Source organism: Cuculus canorus, chromosome 2 (assembly GCF_017976375.1).
Source record: "Cuculus canorus isolate bCucCan1 chromosome 2, bCucCan1.pri, whole genome shotgun sequence".
Taxonomy (NCBI): domain Eukaryota; kingdom Metazoa; phylum Chordata; class Aves; order Cuculiformes; family Cuculidae; genus Cuculus; species Cuculus canorus.
The window spans coordinates 125866200-125882536 of NC_071402.1; the positions used below are offsets into that span (position 1 = coordinate 125866200).

General features: G+C 40.5%; 1 protein-coding gene across 5 annotated transcripts; it reads left to right on the forward strand.

Moving 5' to 3' along the window:
- Window positions 1-15: 15 nt before the first annotated feature.
- Window positions 16-13100, forward strand: HNRNPA2B1 (heterogeneous nuclear ribonucleoprotein A2/B1). Of its 5 annotated transcripts, none has more exons than XM_054059152.1 (11): window positions 16-216; window positions 4719-4829; window positions 5547-5693; window positions 7142-7352; window positions 7693-7794; window positions 7885-7974; window positions 8479-8541; window positions 9017-9136; window positions 9392-9514; window positions 10448-10530; window positions 12823-13100. In XM_054059152.1, the coding sequence occupies exons 1-10, from the start codon at window positions 187-189 to the stop codon at window positions 10507-10509; spliced, it is 1059 nt and encodes a 352-aa protein (XP_053915127.1). In that variant the 5' UTR covers window positions 16-186; the 3' UTR covers window positions 10510-10530; window positions 12823-13100. The 5 variants fall into 5 exon arrangements, with proteins under 5 accessions (XP_053915127.1, XP_053915126.1, XP_053915125.1 ...); XM_054059151.1 differs by lacking the exon at window positions 12823-13100 and adding an exon at window positions 11850-12745; XM_054059150.1 differs by lacking the exon at window positions 12823-13100 and adding an exon at window positions 10685-11799 and having other exon boundaries at window positions 17-216.
- Window positions 13101-16337: the final 3237 nt, after the last annotated feature.

A 16337-nucleotide genomic window follows, 5' to 3' on the forward strand; every position in this document is an offset into this window, starting at 1 on the left:
CCGGGCCGGGCTGGGCTGGGCGAGCGCCGCGCGCCGGCGGTTGACGGGGCAGAGCGCACGCCGCCGCCTACGCGCGAGCCGCAGCCTCCGTACCGTTTGTCGCCGCCAGCACCAGGGAGGGGGGCCAAGACGTCTCTCCAACGGGGGGCCAGCGCAGGACCGCGTCAGGCGTCCAAAAGAAGGAAGATGCCTCGCGGCGACAGAGAAAGCGACTGGGTGAGGCGGCGAGGGGAAGAGCGCGGCCGCCGCCATGATGGGGCCGCCGCCATGAGGGCGCGGCGAGCGGGGCCCGTGGGGGGCTCAGGGTTCTGAGGCGGCCCGTGGGGCCGCGGATGGTTCTCGTTAAAAGCATGGGGGGACTCGGAAAATCGCTTTATTGGTGGGGAAAGGGGCTGCGAGTCGTTGAGGGAGGCGCGGGGGGTCCGCGCTGGCTTTCCCTGGGAACTGCGGCGACGGGGGGGGGGGAGAAGAGAGGGCGGGAAGAAAGGAGCGGCTGCGGCGCCATTTCCCTGGTGCGCGGGGCTCGCCCTTTGTCGCGGGGCCGCTGGAGAGCGGCGAGAGGGAGGGGTGAGGGAAGGAAGAACGGATGGAATGCCGATGGCGGCGGCGCAGGGGGGAGCGGAGCGGGCTGCGGCGGAGCAGCCCCCCCCTCCCCTTCTTCCCTGCTCGCGCCAAAATCTGCGTCGATATCGCGCCTTTCTGCTAGGGTGGAGTGGGGAGGAAAGGGCCAGGCCGCCAACAACGGGGATGGGTGGGGGGGAAGATTGGGGGTTCGCTCCGCTTCCGCCCAGTCGCTGCCAGTACCACAGGTGGCCATGGGATCTCATTAGAGCTCCTCGCTTTGAGCTTTCGGGGCCGGTCGGCAATTTCCGGAAAAGTCGACGCGGTGCCAGTGGCGATCGGGGCCGTTTCGGCTCCGTTCGGGCACGTTTCGCGAGTCTCTTCCGTTGTCGGAAATTGCCGAACAGTCTCGGCCGCCTTAAGGCTGCTGCGTGTATTTTCTCCGGAAATTGCCGAGCGTCGTTGTAGCCGGCTTCGGCAAGCTCCGGAAATTGCCGAGCGGCTCTCGAGCGCCGTCGCCGCCCGCTTCGGCGGGTTCCGGAAATTGCCGAAGCGAGCCGAAGGCGCTCCATTTCGGCTCGGCTCTTTCCGGCGGCGGTCGGCGCGGATAAGCCTGACGACGACGGCTCCTTCGGCTCATTCCGGCGACGGCCATTACTAACGAGAGTCGATGACTTCTTTATTTACGCGCTAAAAACGCGTAGAGGCGTTTTTCAGAACTGCTGCCTTTCTGGAGCTATTTAAGCTCCGGATTAGATTTTTTTTTAATTTTTTTTAATTTTTTTTTTTTAAACTAAAGCCTCGGGGGCGAGGCCGGGCTGGACGAGGAGGGCGCTCGCACTGCGGGATCTGAATTTCAAATTACGTAACAGCCGAGGCGGCCATTACTGACCGATCGTGCGGGCGGGAGCGCGTTAGCCATGAAGAACATGGTAGGCGAAAGGGGACGATTCGGAGCTCGCCTTTAGGGTTAGGCGTACGGAGCGAGTTTCCTCCGTCTCGGGGCGTTAGGAGCGGGCTTAAACGCTTGGTGCGGCGCGGGGGAGCCCGTTTCGCCGGGGGAGCGTTAGCGGCGAGGAAGGTTCTGGAAGAGGGGGGGCTGGGGTCGCTGCTGCAGCCGCCGGGGGGACGCGGGGGGCGGTGCTGCCGGTAGTGGCGGTGAAATGGCGGCGCCGAGGGGAGGGAAGGAACAAGCCGTTCGCAGCGCTTGGTGTCTGTTCAGCCCGAGAACTCGGGTGTTGCTAATCCTTAGTTTGTTCGGGGTTGTATTTGTTTGGTTTTCATCGGAGGTTGGTGCCTGCGGGAGTTGCTCACCGCATCGCTGTCCCTGGAGGCGACACTGGGCGCCATTTTCCCTCCTGGCTGCGGGGGCCCCTATTCTGAGCTCCGCCACATGGCGGAGCCGCCGCGGTCACCGCTCCCGCCGGATAGCGCGGGCTGTGCCGGCGGGAGAGGGAGGAGAACCGGGCCGTTGTGTTGCGGAGCCCTGTAGGACGCAGAGGGGCTGCCGGCGCGATGATAGAAGGCAGTGACTGTAGTTTGGGGCCGCTGAACCCGGCTTTGCTTTCGCCAGGTGTGGCCGTAGTGGTTCAGGGATCCCTCTCTCTCGTCTCCGTTAACCGTTTTTGTTACTCGGGTTCTTCACTCTGCAGAAGGCTGCGATCAGCTTAGAGTATTCGTGCACACCTTACTGCAATATGAAACGCATTTCCTTACTCCAACGATGAATTTTCCAGCAAAGGCCTTATGTTTTTCAGTCCTTTGAAGTATAATAGAGTAGAATAGTTTGGGTTGTAAGGGACCTTAAAGATCATCTAGTTCATCTTGTGTTGCTTTAAGCCGGTGAAGGAGGGCTTAAAATAAGCACTAGTGAGGATTCTACAGAATTCGTAAAGATTTCCTCTCACGCTACATTCCTGCCGCAAAGTGTACTATGGAAATCTTGAAAGAGTTTTTTCTACTACCTTTTATATTGTACGCCTTGGTGGGGGCGGCTTGTACGGGTAAGGGTTTTTTTACAAAAATCGGATTTTCATCAAGATACTGAGATGGACTAGAGCGATAATAGTTTTTATCATATATTTTGGAGCTTCAGCATAAACTTCAGTTGGTCAGAGCTGTTGACTGTATAGCAAAACGTGTTTTGTGGTCCTATGAAACTGTAGCAACTAGTCCCTAGTTTTCAAGTAGCAAAACTGAAGAAATTTGAAGGGAGACTTTTTTTTGCCGTATCATTGCTTAACATGATTTTATGCTACCGTACTGAAATTATAAATGGTAGTATGGCTTGCAGTGTATGGCTTTTTATTCCAGGCCTGGTGTGCAGCATCTTTTCCTTTATTCCTTTCATTAGCTGAGGTGAAAGGAAACTGCCATAACCAGAGTTTGCTGCTTTTAAACTCTTGTATCTCATTTTGCCTGTATGTACAAGGAAGAGATAGTACTAGCTTCCTCTGTGTTGCTTAGAGGAAAACGTACTAGATCCAACAGCAGATTTCAGGTGTTCTTTTAAGAGGGATTTAAACTGATCATTCTCAAATACCGTATTTATTTGGGAGAGGGAGGAAGCTTTTTATGATGGTCTCCTTTGTCAGACTGCAGTATCTCAAATGGTAATCCTGGAAATAGGATGATGCGTTTTGAACAAAAACTGATTCAGTACTGTTTGTAGTAATTGTTATCCTGTTAAATGCATCCAAGCCGCCCTGGACAAGCTCAGAAAACTCATTGGTGTACATGCAGATTGGCCTAATACTTCTTAAAGCATTTGTACACTGAACTGTTTTGCTTATTTTCCGAATTTCACAGTTCGTAATTGATTGTCCAGTTTCCTTTTTCCGTTTATCATAATGTCCAGTGCTTAGTTGGTCATGTTGTGTTTTTCAGTTCAGTTTACTATGCAGTGTTTGGGTTTGAAAAAAAGGCCATCGCCCTAAAGAAAACACAAACCCAAACACCCTAGAAGATATTAATTTTGAAATTAGTTAATGATATAAAGCAGAAGTAATAATTGCATTTGAGCTCTGTCATCCCTAGCAAGACAGTTCTGTCAAACAGCATTTTGAAATCTTGAATTTTGTGTAAGGTGATGGCTTTTTAGTGCATCCTTTTAATTGTTGCTCTCTTACATGAAATCACAGAATGTGTGACCTAGTGATACTGTTGTATGTAGGGAATTGTATGATGCTTGCTTAGTGTAACAAGTTAATTTAAAAAGTATGGTTAACCGAGGGAGATTGGAAGGTTGTTCTTACTGCTTTAGTATAATACCACATACAGAATAGTGAATCTAATACCTTATTATTGGTGCTGTTTTTTTTTTAAATAATGTACTTGTCCTCACAGCAGAAATTTCTACTGGACAAGGACAGTGATAATTTTCATGAAAGGTAATATAGCGAGGTCTTACCAAAAGCATAATTTATATTAGTGAATACGTATGTGAATACGTATTTCACACTTCTTTTGTAAAGCGAATCTCCTTAATTTTGATACTGATGCTGTTGAGGATGGACAGGTTTACTGCTGAATCCGGTGGTGTATGATCTCAAATGAATTGTAGAGATTTTTTGGCTTCCATTCATTATTGAGAAAACGGGAATCGGCAACCCATTTTAGAACATCTTTAGCTCTGTCTTCATTTATTTTTAATGCCTTGGGTAAACAACATGATAGTATTCATGGACAATGGTTTGAGCCAGGATGCTTTTTAAAAATATATACCATCTGAGTTAGAACCAGACAGTATGAACGGATTCATGTTATCCACGAATCCATGTAAGGAGAACTTTTATCCATGAATCTCATGTAAGGAGAACTTTTGGGTTTGTTTTTAGTTTTCTTTAAGGAGCATCTTCTAAAGACCTTTGAGAGGAATATTCTTAAGTCTGATTATAGCCCCTGGTTCTTAATATTTGGAGGGAGAGATGGGAAGAAGGACGTTATTAAAATCGATTTCATGAAAATGTCCCCATAAAATAACATAAGTTGCCTAATTTCTCACGTAGTGGTAGAACATTAAGAAGAGCCAAGCCTAATGTTGGAAAATGTCTTATTGAAAGGTTTTGACACTCAAGAGACTATTATTGATGTCCAATTACACTGGTGCAAAGGGAGTATTACTAATTATATTAATGTAATCATCTTCTCTGTGATAGAGGGAAAAGGAGCAGTTCCGCAAACTGTTCATTGGCGGCCTAAGCTTTGAAACAACAGAGGAAAGCTTGAGGAGTTATTACGAGCAATGGGGAAAGCTTACAGACTGTGTGGTAAGTTTGACATACTAGTAAGTTACAAAGGTGCAGAATGCTTAGAAATTGCAAAAGTGGGAGCTTCATCGTCTAGATAGCTTAAAGAAAAGATGGAATGTTAAATAAAATATAGTTGGTTGATTTATGCATTATTTATCCCAGTTCATTGAAACTATATCCAGACTTTGCTTTCCAAACTCTGTCGATAGAGTTAAAGAGTGTTCACAGAGAATCATTTAGTTTAGAAGAGACCCTTAGGATCCAGTCCAACTCTAAACCTAACACTGTCAAGTCCACCACTACATCGTGTAACTGAGTGCCATGTCTATATGTCTTAATACCTCTAAGGATGGTGATTCTTGTAGAAGTTCCTCCACTGAATTTGTTTTTGGGAGCCGTAAACACATAATTAATAACACAGATTTAAAGTCTGCAGTCTTCAGAAAGCTTAAAAGGAATTACTTGTTGGATTTTTTAAATAAAATAAATATAAACATATGTCACTGATAACAGTAGCCTTTCTGAGTAGAGTCTTGGAGAACAATGGTGGTTTGGATTTTTTTGATGCCAAGCAGTGCCATTCAGGTACTTCATCAGCACAACCTGCTGCTTTATTTGTGTTTTGAAATAAAACCAAGGAAAATGTAAATGAAGCTTACATTTCTTCAAACGTTGTTAGTGTTAAGCTTAACATGAGGCAAGTAGAAATTGTTTAAACATGTTTATTGGTTTTAGGTAATGAGGGATCCTGCAAGCAAAAGATCAAGGGGATTTGGTTTTGTAACATTCTCCTCTATGGCTGAAGTTGATGCAGCCATGGCTGCAAGACCTCACACAATTGATGGAAGGGTGGTTGAACCTAAAAGAGCTGTGGCCAGAGAGGTAAGTTTTACTTTGAATGTGAATACTTTTCATGCTTCGAAAAAAGAAATTTCTATTTTGGTCAGACAGTTACTCTTTCTGTTGTTTGCTGTTGCCTGGATTGAAATTCTGTAGTCTAAAGGTCATAGTTGGGTCACTGTTTTACCATATTTTTGATATGTTTAGTGACACTATGACGTAAATGTCTGTTAAACTACAGTAAATTATTAAGTGGTTCTGGTTATAGAAATGTGTCTGCAAGGGACATAACTGGGGTCTGAAAGCGTTGTTAATGAACACATGTTGAATGCCTGTAATTATGCAAATTCCAAACTATTGTCTGGAATGGTTACAGCTAAACCTCAAATGAATAACGTGTCAATATCTCCTGACTCTATTCCAAGAGCAGTTTGTGTGTTTCTAAAAGGTGTATAACTGAATGAAATGACTACAAATAGAGAATGTAGACTGGATATTGTTTTTTTTCCAGTGATGGTGTACAGAATCATCTTAGCACTACTCTGGTTTTAGCCCCAGGTGTATTTAGCTTTAAATTTCAGGGTACGGTTTAGGTGTGTGCACAGGAATGTGGTGCACCTGTAAACCTTTCAGTCTGGTTGCTGTGGCACACAGGTGCTTCAGAAGTGATTGCAGATTCTAAGTGACATATGTTTACTGTGCACGCAAGTGTTTGATGCATTTGGACTGATGAACTGGAGTTAAGTGAGCTGTCTCAGAGGTTGAGTGAAATGGAAATCATAACCAGTGGTAACCTTGGTAGATATCCCAGTTTTCTTTCTGCATTTGGAAAAATGTAATTAAAGTGGCATACATGCATGCTGTTGATACATACAAAGCTATTGCTGAGCTTTAGGAATAAGTCAGTCTTACCTAGTGCAGCAGCTTGGATCTCATCTCAAAATGTAAAAAGAACCCACGAATGTTAGGAGCTCTCTTCGTATTTTGAATGGGGGTTAAAGTGCATTGCTGTGAATTTGCTGAGGTTGGATGACCTTTGCTGTCAATATGTGTGGAATGTGAGCTTCACTACTGTTGGGGGGAGATGGGCAGAAGAAGCTGACATGTCTTTGTTTCAATTATAAAAATTAGGCTTTAGTTTAAGTTACTGAATATTTGCAATTCTTAGGCACAGTTGATCTTTCATTTTCTCTATGTTTAAAGGCTTTTTGTTTACTTTTGTGCATTTCATAGCACTTCTATCTGTATCTTTTCAGAAAAGTGCTTTTAGGGCTTTGACATAAAGACGGGAGGAAAAACCTTCAAATTACCCCAGGTTACTTCCCTCGCAGAAGGGAAGGGAGCAAGTTTAAGCAAGGCATATCATAACAGGGCTACCTCAGGGCCTGAAAAATCTTAGTTTATCAGTACTCCATTCCTGAAATCTTGGAAAAATGGGCGATTTGTGAAATTGTTTTTCTCTGTGGTAATGTAAGGGATTCTTCTAACAGGAATCTGGAAAACCTGGTGCTCACGTTACTGTGAAAAAACTGTTTGTTGGTGGTATTAAAGAGGACACTGAAGAGCACCACCTTCGTGACTACTTTGAGGAATATGGAAAAATCGACACTATTGAAATCATTACTGACAGACAGTCTGGTAAAAAGAGAGGGTTTGGATTTGTTACATTTGATGACCATGATCCTGTGGATAAAATTGTATGTAAGTAAGCATGATTTCACTCGCTCATTTGAAAGTATTTATTAATCCTTGCAGTCATGGCAGTTGTATAAAGCTAAACTTAACTAATTTTGTTATCCTGTTTAGTTAATGTGCATGAGTATATGGTATGTTGTAGTTCACGTGAATTGTGTAGGAACAAGTATTTCAAATAAGTACAGGCTTCTTTGCTTAAAAATCTTATGTTATTTTGGGGTTTTTTTCAATAGTGATATGGAATACGTATGGATTAATTTGGCAAGTACTTCATTTTTTGAAGGCTGATGTTTGTTGCCAGATCAGTAGTTAAATGCTGATGGTATTTTATTTGATGCGATTACAGTGCAGAAGTATCACACCATCAATGGCCATAATGCAGAAGTAAGGAAAGCTCTCTCTAGACAGGAAATGCAGGAAGTTCAAAATTCTAGGAGTGGGAGAGGAGGTATGTACAAATAACAGTTAATTGTTTGTAGCTGGTTTTTGTGTTCGCTTTCTGTGATCTCACCACTTAAAAACGTTAAACCGTTTACAGGCAACTTCGGTTTTGGTGATGCCCGTGGAGGTGGTGGCAACTTCGGTCCAGGACCTGGCAGCAATTTCAGAGGGGGAGCTGGTAAGACAGGCATGTTTGTAGCATTTTGTTTTTATTTATACTGTCTTTCTGGTTCTTGGTAACTTTGTAGCTACTGCTGTTTAATTTAAATGCAGCTGTAGCAGTTAGAGAATTTATAGGAAAAATAACTTGCGCAGTTCTTCTGTAGTACACATTATGTGGATATTCAGTAAAATTAAGTGATTTTCTTTCCCAATCTTTAAGATATTTATTAAAAGCAAAAGTTAACCAGAAATCCCTCCATAATTCTGTGCAGCACTTGCCTGACCTTTACAGTAGAAGGGCTATGTCCAAAATTAAAACTGGGATCTTACAAATGCAAGGCAACAGAAGGTGCAGAGCAATAAATGGGATGTGGTTTCACGTACATTTTTCTGAATTCAAGTCTACATGTGCTTAATGAGTAACCTCTGAGATTTGGTCTTTATAGTCATAGAGGTTTGAGAATGAAGCCAGTTTGCTACAGGTGAATTGAAATACTTTTTGAAATATGTCTCTTTAATTTTCCGACAGATGGATATGGAAGTGGTCGCGGATTTGGTGATGGATATAATGGATATGGTGGAGGACCTGGAGGTTAGTCTACTTTTTTGGTGGTGGTAGTGGTTGTTGTTCTCTCATTGGAAAATATTTTTACATTTTCTTACCATTTATATAAAATTTATAATTGCCAAAGCCATTTTGTTGGCTTTAAGAAGCAGGCATACCTGTTGAATCATTTTAAACCTTTATATGGCAAATTTTATCTGTTTTATCTGGGACAACCATACCGTTTTGTTCTCTTTAGATTAGCAGTGTTTCTTAAATTGCCTGAAAATCAAGATTCTTTCATTAAGCCTCTTCATTGGGGCTTTTAAGTGGTCTGTCAGTGGGTTTTGGTCACGGTTCAGTTAGGGTGGAAGCTGTTACGTGCCTTTAAAAGTAATGTTCATAGAAACTCCAATCCTTTTATTCTCCTGTAGACTTGCAAATTGAAAAAGTCCTTTGATTCTGTAGAAGCTGGTTGCCTTCTACACTGAAAAGTTTATTTTAAAGGATTATATTGTCATAGGTGGCAACTTCGGTGGCAGTCCTGGTTACGGAGGAGGAAGAGGAGGATATGGCGGAGGAGGCCCTGGATATGGCAACCAGGGTGGGGGCTATGGAGGTGGTTATGACAACTATGGAGGAGGTAACCTACTGTCTTGAAATTAGCAAGCATTTCAGTTGTATATAGTGCAAATCGTTAAAGGTTTGGCAGTGGGGAGGGAGCATGGTAAATGGTGTGTGAGGAAGTTCTTGTTTTCTGAGTAGTATGAAAAAGCAGTTTGTTACTAGAATACTTTCTACTTTGTTTAAAATTCTAACAGTAAGGTAAATTTGTGAATACTGTAGGCATCATTTTAGCTCATTTAGGCACTTCTCCACTTTTGTATTGATAACACAGGCAATTATGGAAGTGGAAACTATAATGATTTTGGAAACTACAACCAACAACCTTCAAATTACGGTCCAATGAAGAGTGGAAATTTTGGTGGCAGCAGGAACATGGGGGGACCATATGGTGGAGGTATGTTATCTGTCCTGAGTTGCCTTGGAGTGGTGTGCGGGCTTGAGCTTTTCGGGGAGGTGGAAGGGATGATAGGATATGGGGTAACTGTTTTGACCTAAAAAAAGGATGGATTAACATTAGATGGAAGGAAGAAATTGTTAATGGTGAGGCATTGGAACAGGTTGCTCAGAGAAATCGTGGATGCCCCATCCCTGGAAATATGTCCCTCCCTATCATTGGGTGGTTGGAACTAGATGATCTTTAAAGGTCCCTTGCAACCCAAACCATTCTAAGATATGTAGAAATCAGATAAATTCTGCAGTAGATGGACTGTAGTGCCCATCTTCATTGTGCGAGTTGGCTACAATTTCTCATCTTGAGACTGTAAAGCTTGTTGTGGGGAAAATTACTACTATTTAAAAAAACCAAATAAATGACAAGATACAAACTTCTTCTAGAATGTTATGAAGCCTTTTGCACTTCCTGTTCTGTGAAGAGTGAAGTTTCATGTTCTTTGCTATCAGCTCACAGTAGTTGTAGCGAGTCTAGTTAATATCCATTCACTTAATGGTATTTCCTTTTTTTTTTTCTCTTGTAGTGTCACTTTTCTGACACTTTTTTCCTGTTTGTCTAAATGTTACTAAATACCACTTGTAAAGCCTGTGAAACAAGCTGAAACATAAAGCCCTTTCTTGCAAGGTTTAGCATAGAAATAAAGTCAGCCATTGCAGGTTCAAGGCAGTAGAGTGCATCAAATTACGTGTGATGCTGTTGAATCTTTTAAGATTTCAGCATGCAGTTTTTGTGGGAGTTCCTGGAGGTTGAAATATTTGCTGTACGTTCCATCACTGGAACTAATGCGGATGTTAGTATTCATACAGTAAGCAGAAGCATTCCTAGATTTAAAAAGCATACTTGACTGTGCTGTTTCTTCTTTTTCTGCAATTGCAGGAAACTATGGTCCAGGGGGCAGTGGAGGAAGTGGTGGATATGGAGGGAGGAGCCGTTATTGAGTTTCTTAAAGCATGCCATGGGTAAGTATGTTTATAACTGTTAAAATTGCAGTGATTCTTGAGAGTAGCTGCAGGAGTTAAAAGCTTTTTAGGATCGTATTATCTTTCCTTTAAAAAATGGTTAGATGAATAATTTCATAACCTATTTTTTTACTCTTTACTTCTGTTGAAACAGGCTTCACTGTATAAATAGGAGAGGATGAGAGCCCAGAGGTAACAGAACAGCTTCAGGTTATCGAAATAACAATGTTAAGGAAACACTTATCTCAGTCATGCATAAATATGCAGTGGTATGGCAGAAGACACCAGAGCAGATGCAGAGAGCCATTTTGTGAATGGATTTGGATTATTTAATAACATTACCTTACTGTGGAGGAAGGATTGTAAAAATGCCTTTGAGACAGTTTCTTAGCTTTTTAATTGTTGTTTCTTTCTAGTGGTCTTTGTAAGTGTAGAAGCATTCCTTTGATAATGTTAAATTTGTAAGTTTCAGGTGACATGTGAAACCTTTTTTAAGATTTTTCTCAAAGTTTTGAAAAGCTATTAGCCAGGATCATGGTGTAATAAGACATAACGTTTTCCTTTTAAAAATTTAAGTGCGTGTGTAGAGTTAAGAAGCTGTTGTACATTTATGATTTAATAAAATAATTCTAAAGGAAATATTGTGTAATTTTAGATTTTTTTTTTAATATTGTAAAATAAGGCAAGGAGTGGGTAGCATAAGGTCCCACAAATAATATAAAGCTATTGTTGTACATGTAAAATTAAATGCTGGTCAGAAAAAAGTATGTTGTCTGTAAATGATCAGGTTTAAAATATCTAGATAACTTAAGGGGTATCTCTGCAAGGAGAAACACCTTTTTAGATCTTTTAGATGCTGCTTCTTCAATGGCAAGGAAAGGAAATATCCCCAGCGAGGTACTCTTCCAGGGACACAGGTCTAGTACAAGAGAAGTCTTGAAAACGTCACTAAGTTCAGCCAGTCTTAAAAAGCTGCGCTGTATTTCTGCAAAGCTTTAACTACGGTAGTTATAAGGATGTCAACGAAGGCAGAGGGTCTAGAGCAAAATAGTTCTAAGCTTCAGTTAAACTTCTTTAGGTAAGATCTTATTTACTTTTCCTTTCTTAATGTTCAAAAACCAAGAAACTAATATTGTACGACAGTATTCTTTCAGTATAGTGATTATCGTTATGTAGTTTAACATAGCAATTAATTGAGTTAACAATTACCAATTGAAAAGAAATTTGTGAATCCTGTTTTCTTGTATTATTAAATTTTTTGCAAACAAATTTCTGTCAATTTCAGCTACTTAACATATTTTTTTCCTACTGGAATCTAGCTATGATATGAACCCTGGACAAGCATAGACTGCTGCCACTGTACACTGCTACAGTTGAACAAATGAGACCTGCAAGTGTCCATTAGTAAAGCTTTGCAAGGGTTCCATCCCTGGTGTTGGTAGTTAAAATGGTAGGTCACAAGTTAATTAAATCATACAACTTTATTTTTGCATCCTGCAACATTTTATTTTTTCTTGGGAGTCTGTGCATTACAGTGGTTGCAAGGTAATGCAATGAAGGTGGTTCTGTGCTGTTAAAAATGAACTATGTTGTTATGTGTTTTGTCTTCTGTAATCGATTTAACATAACACGTTTCGTCCTGAAGGTTCCTGAGTAACTGTAGACTGTTTACGTGTAAGGAAAAAAATTGCACTACAGAATACATCTGCCTCTGTGAAGGAATGTGTCGTCCATTCTTTTAACCAACTGCATAAGCAGTTCTTTAGGAGAGGAGGTGAAATCTTCAAATGAAACTGCAGGTGGTATTTCATAGGTGTATAATGTAATTACAGAAATTGGAATTTGGCTAGAATGTTGAGGTTTCCACCATTTTTTATAGTTCTTGCAGCTGATAAACCTTAGTGCCAAATTCAGTCAGCCTTACTCTCACTTTCTGTATTGAATATTTGCATCTCAAATTAATGAAAATTTGTCAACTAATGAGTTATTCAGAGTAAGGGTGGCATACTCTACTAGATTTGGTTTTTAAATAAAAATCAACAAAACTCAAAAAAAAGGCAACCAAAAAATGCCATTAACTTCAAAGTTCCATTGCCTTTAAAAGGCTGCCCGCTGAAGAACGTGGACTCAGATAACAAGAGTCTTGTTCTTTTTTTTTTTTTTTTAAGACACCAGTGAACTGCTTATACTTTTTTTTTTTAAAAAAAAAAATGGCTGAAGTTCCCCTATTGGTAATTTGGTTTAGACATATGTGATAAACATCTTCAGATACACTTTTTTTTTCTTTGGCAGGAAGGTGCCATGCTGCAGGTAACTAATGAAGAAGTGGTCAACCACAGAAACGCTTCAAGAAATAAGAAATTCTGTATCATCAGAAAATAGTTGTTTTTGCTGCCTTCATTAAAATTTTTAGAGGTTAAATGAATACTGATAAAACATCACAATTAGTACAGCTCCCTGTAATGCTGGGTTTTTTAAATTATAGTAATGTCTTGTAAAACTTTTGAATAAAATTCAGATTCGTTAGGAGAAACAAATCACTAATGTTAAAATAGCAAACATTCTGTGGGTAAAAAGTTTAACTACATATTTTTATAACTTTCATAGCTTTAAAATAAAGTATTTTTTTATACCAAAGTAGTTCTAGTGTAATGCTTAATAAAAATTAGCGTGTCTAACATTAAATAATGTTTATGCGCAGCTTTTAGACCCTCTCATGATTTGAAACATTAAATTTTGATTTTTAAAAAAGTCAACTTGGCCAGTGTATTTGCAGAACTTGTACCTCTGACCATGGGCATCTGTTCTCTTTTGGGAGAAACAGTGCTGCAAATTAAAAATGCTGATCTTGCTGTTGGACACAATTGCTTTAAAATAGCTTTTTGGCTGTATTTTATATCACTTTATAAAAGAACCTCTTCCTTTCCTGTTAATGAAACTTACCACTTCAGGCAGTTTGTCAAAATGTAATAGGGGACAATAGCTTTGTCCTTTTCGCCTGTAAAGAGCGTTTAGTATCAAGAGAAAGACTGAATGGAATGTAACGTTCCTGTTCTATCAAAACTGTATTATTGGTAGCTGCATCTTCTGGGGGGAAAAAAACCAAAATCAAAAAAACCCAAACAAGTGTGAGCTTGGGAAAGCTTCACTTGGGAATGTATTTGAGGAAAGGTATCTTCAGTCTGTACCCGCGTTATGGTTTATTATAAACTTTAAATGTGTATGCTTAGCTTTTGCAGAATCGTAATGTCTTTAACCTTCTTTATATAATTGAAGACTATTATTTAAGGATTCACATGATTTTTTTCTGTAATCTTAAGTCAAAATTTGAAATACTTGTATAGGTATCCAGTGGGCTGCAGCGGAAGGAGAAAATGAAGACACAAAATCTGCTTTACTTTGTTCTTTTTCAACAGAATGAGTTGACCATTTGATAAAGGAATTTGCTTTCTTTCCTGGAGCTTAGATTTAGTTAATGGAAAATTTTTTCTTCACAGTTGCTACGTCTGCATTCATAGGGCATTTAAAAAAAAAAACCCCAACACTTCAAAGGGGAGTGATTCTTGCTCTTCTCTTTCTGTTTGAGATATTTACAGTCTTCCAGTAGTTTTGCAACCAGGTATAAAATTTACTTAATTGAGCACCTTGTTTTCCATAATTGAGGATGTTCTTATTTTGATTTACTGGTAATAGGGGAAGGGAGTGTATCAGGGGACAGCAGTACACAAAAAACGAAGTTACCAGATATTTTAACATTTTGAAAGCTTGGAGTATTTGAGTAAGTTTTCTGTTGTCTTACTATTGAGAACCTTCATGTTTCTTCTTTCTTGGTGTGTTCTTAAGAATCGAAGCAAGTGACAATCACAGTGTTCAGTGATAAATTCAATGAGAGAAGTCACTATTTTGAGTCGACCTGATATTGACAGCTGGCAACTTGGAATAAAATCAACAGCGTGCGTTCAATTATTGGTCTTCAGACAATCTATAGTTTTTCTCTTCTGATTTCTAAGAAGTTTGGTTTAATGTCAATCTACAGGCTTTCTGTTTTCAAAGTAAAGCTAACGTTGCTGGTCAGTATGTTTCAGTGTTCTCAGAACTGACCACCAGGTTATTGGTACTAGGCCCAGCTTGCCTGCAGCAAGCACTTTCTGCAGCAAGCTGAGGGAAGAATGTGAAAGACAATGCAACTTGTTGGTAACCGGTAAGAGAGCAAGAACACTCCTGAAAAACTAGTTTATGACTGATGTTTGTAGAGTGGTGATAGAAGGAGGTCCATACCAGGGTTCTGGCCACTCAGACTTCACATTCTCTGAATTTTTTACAATTACAGTTGAATTTTATTCACTTCTGGTTTTGCTTTAGGCGCTGAAAAGCATTTAGGAAAATGTGAGAAATGGCTCTTAATCCTGCAAGATTAGTAGGAATTTTTCACGTGTGGGCAAAATGCATTCCTTTGGTTTTATGTTGAATATACATACTATCTTTGGGATGAAGTCATACTGCAGAAACCATAGATCTGAATTTTAAAGAAGCTGTTAGCCGAGTTTGTTTCAGCAACTTGACCATACTTCTGAAAGGAACATTTGCAGAGAACATACTGAACCAGTACATTTCCTATAGCTTTAGCATTTCAGTTGGATTTCAAAACAGAGTGGATGATGCAAATGAAATACCTTGGTAGTGCTGTATACTTTTTTCCTCCTAAGGGGTATGCCAGCTTCTCATTCATACAGTGATACTGGTAGGAATGCACAGGAGTGTAATGTGGAGGGGGGTGTTCCTGGGTAATTATCCATTTTGCCACAAGTCCCATTGTCCTTTTTAACAGGTGTGTTCTTGCTTTGCAGCTAGTGTTCATTTACATTGCAGCAGAAGTGTCAGTGTTGTCAAACTATTCTAGTTAATGTAGAAAGAACTCATTTATTTAACAACAGTGAAAGTAAAGAGTGGGTTAACTTTAAATGGCTGTGTGACTTTCCTGACAGAATGATATGAATGTACTAGGTCAACAGCGTTTGGGGACCATGTAGTTTAACAAACTAGCTTGTGTGACCTGTGCTTCATTGTGTGGACAAGGTGACTTTGTGGGCAAGTCCTGGAAGAGAACTGTTCCCCCAGGTTCTCACTAGCACAAGGTTTTTCCCCCACCCCAATTCTTCGTTACATTTTCTCTGGTTTTAGGCGTTCTTGTATGAGAATGCAGTTCAAATGGAGTTGTAGTAGCTGTGTAGCAGGTATCCAGTAGCAGTGTACTTATGAGGTGCACTACAGTAATAAGATTTAACATGGTTACATGTGTCTTCTCTACTTGGTTTATTTAATAAATAATTTTTCACTAGAACCTGGTGCTGTGTCCTGTCGCCTCATTTATAGGCCTCTACTTCTCTGTCCTCAAGATTCTCTCTAGAACTGTATTCCTGACTGTCATACAAATATAGTGTGTGTATTTTCGGACAAAGACATCAACTGTTAAAGCTGACAAGCTGCTCTTGATCAAGTTGCTTTGTATTTTGTTTCGTCTTGGAGTTTGTTACTCTGGTTTACTCCTGTCTTAAAACTAGATTGTAAGCTCTTGAGCAGGAACTGTCTCCGTTTGCAAAATATAGCTTCTGTAAAAAGCAGTCTCTTCAATAAAACCAAAGCATGAAGCAGCTAAAGCTGCGCTTCAGTGCAGGGCTGTTAGTGGTCATTTAGTGTGTGTAGTGTTACATCTGTCTGCTGTGTCTCTTCCATGAGGGCTTATTTGCAGTACGCCTGTACATGATTGTGGAGCCTCACATTTCATAAGCAATGCTTAGGGTATTGCA

Coding starts and splice junctions, on each gene's coding strand:
- HNRNPA2B1 (XM_054059152.1), top strand. CDS start 187: ATGCCTCGCGGCGACAGAGAAAGCGACTGG. Junction 5,694..7,141: donor AAAGAGCTGTGGCCAGAGAG/GTAAGTTTTACT, acceptor TTCTTCTAACAG/GAATCTGGAAAACCTGGTGC. Junction 7,795..7,884: donor TTCTAGGAGTGGGAGAGGAG/GTATGTACAAAT, acceptor AACCGTTTACAG/GCAACTTCGGTTTTGGTGAT.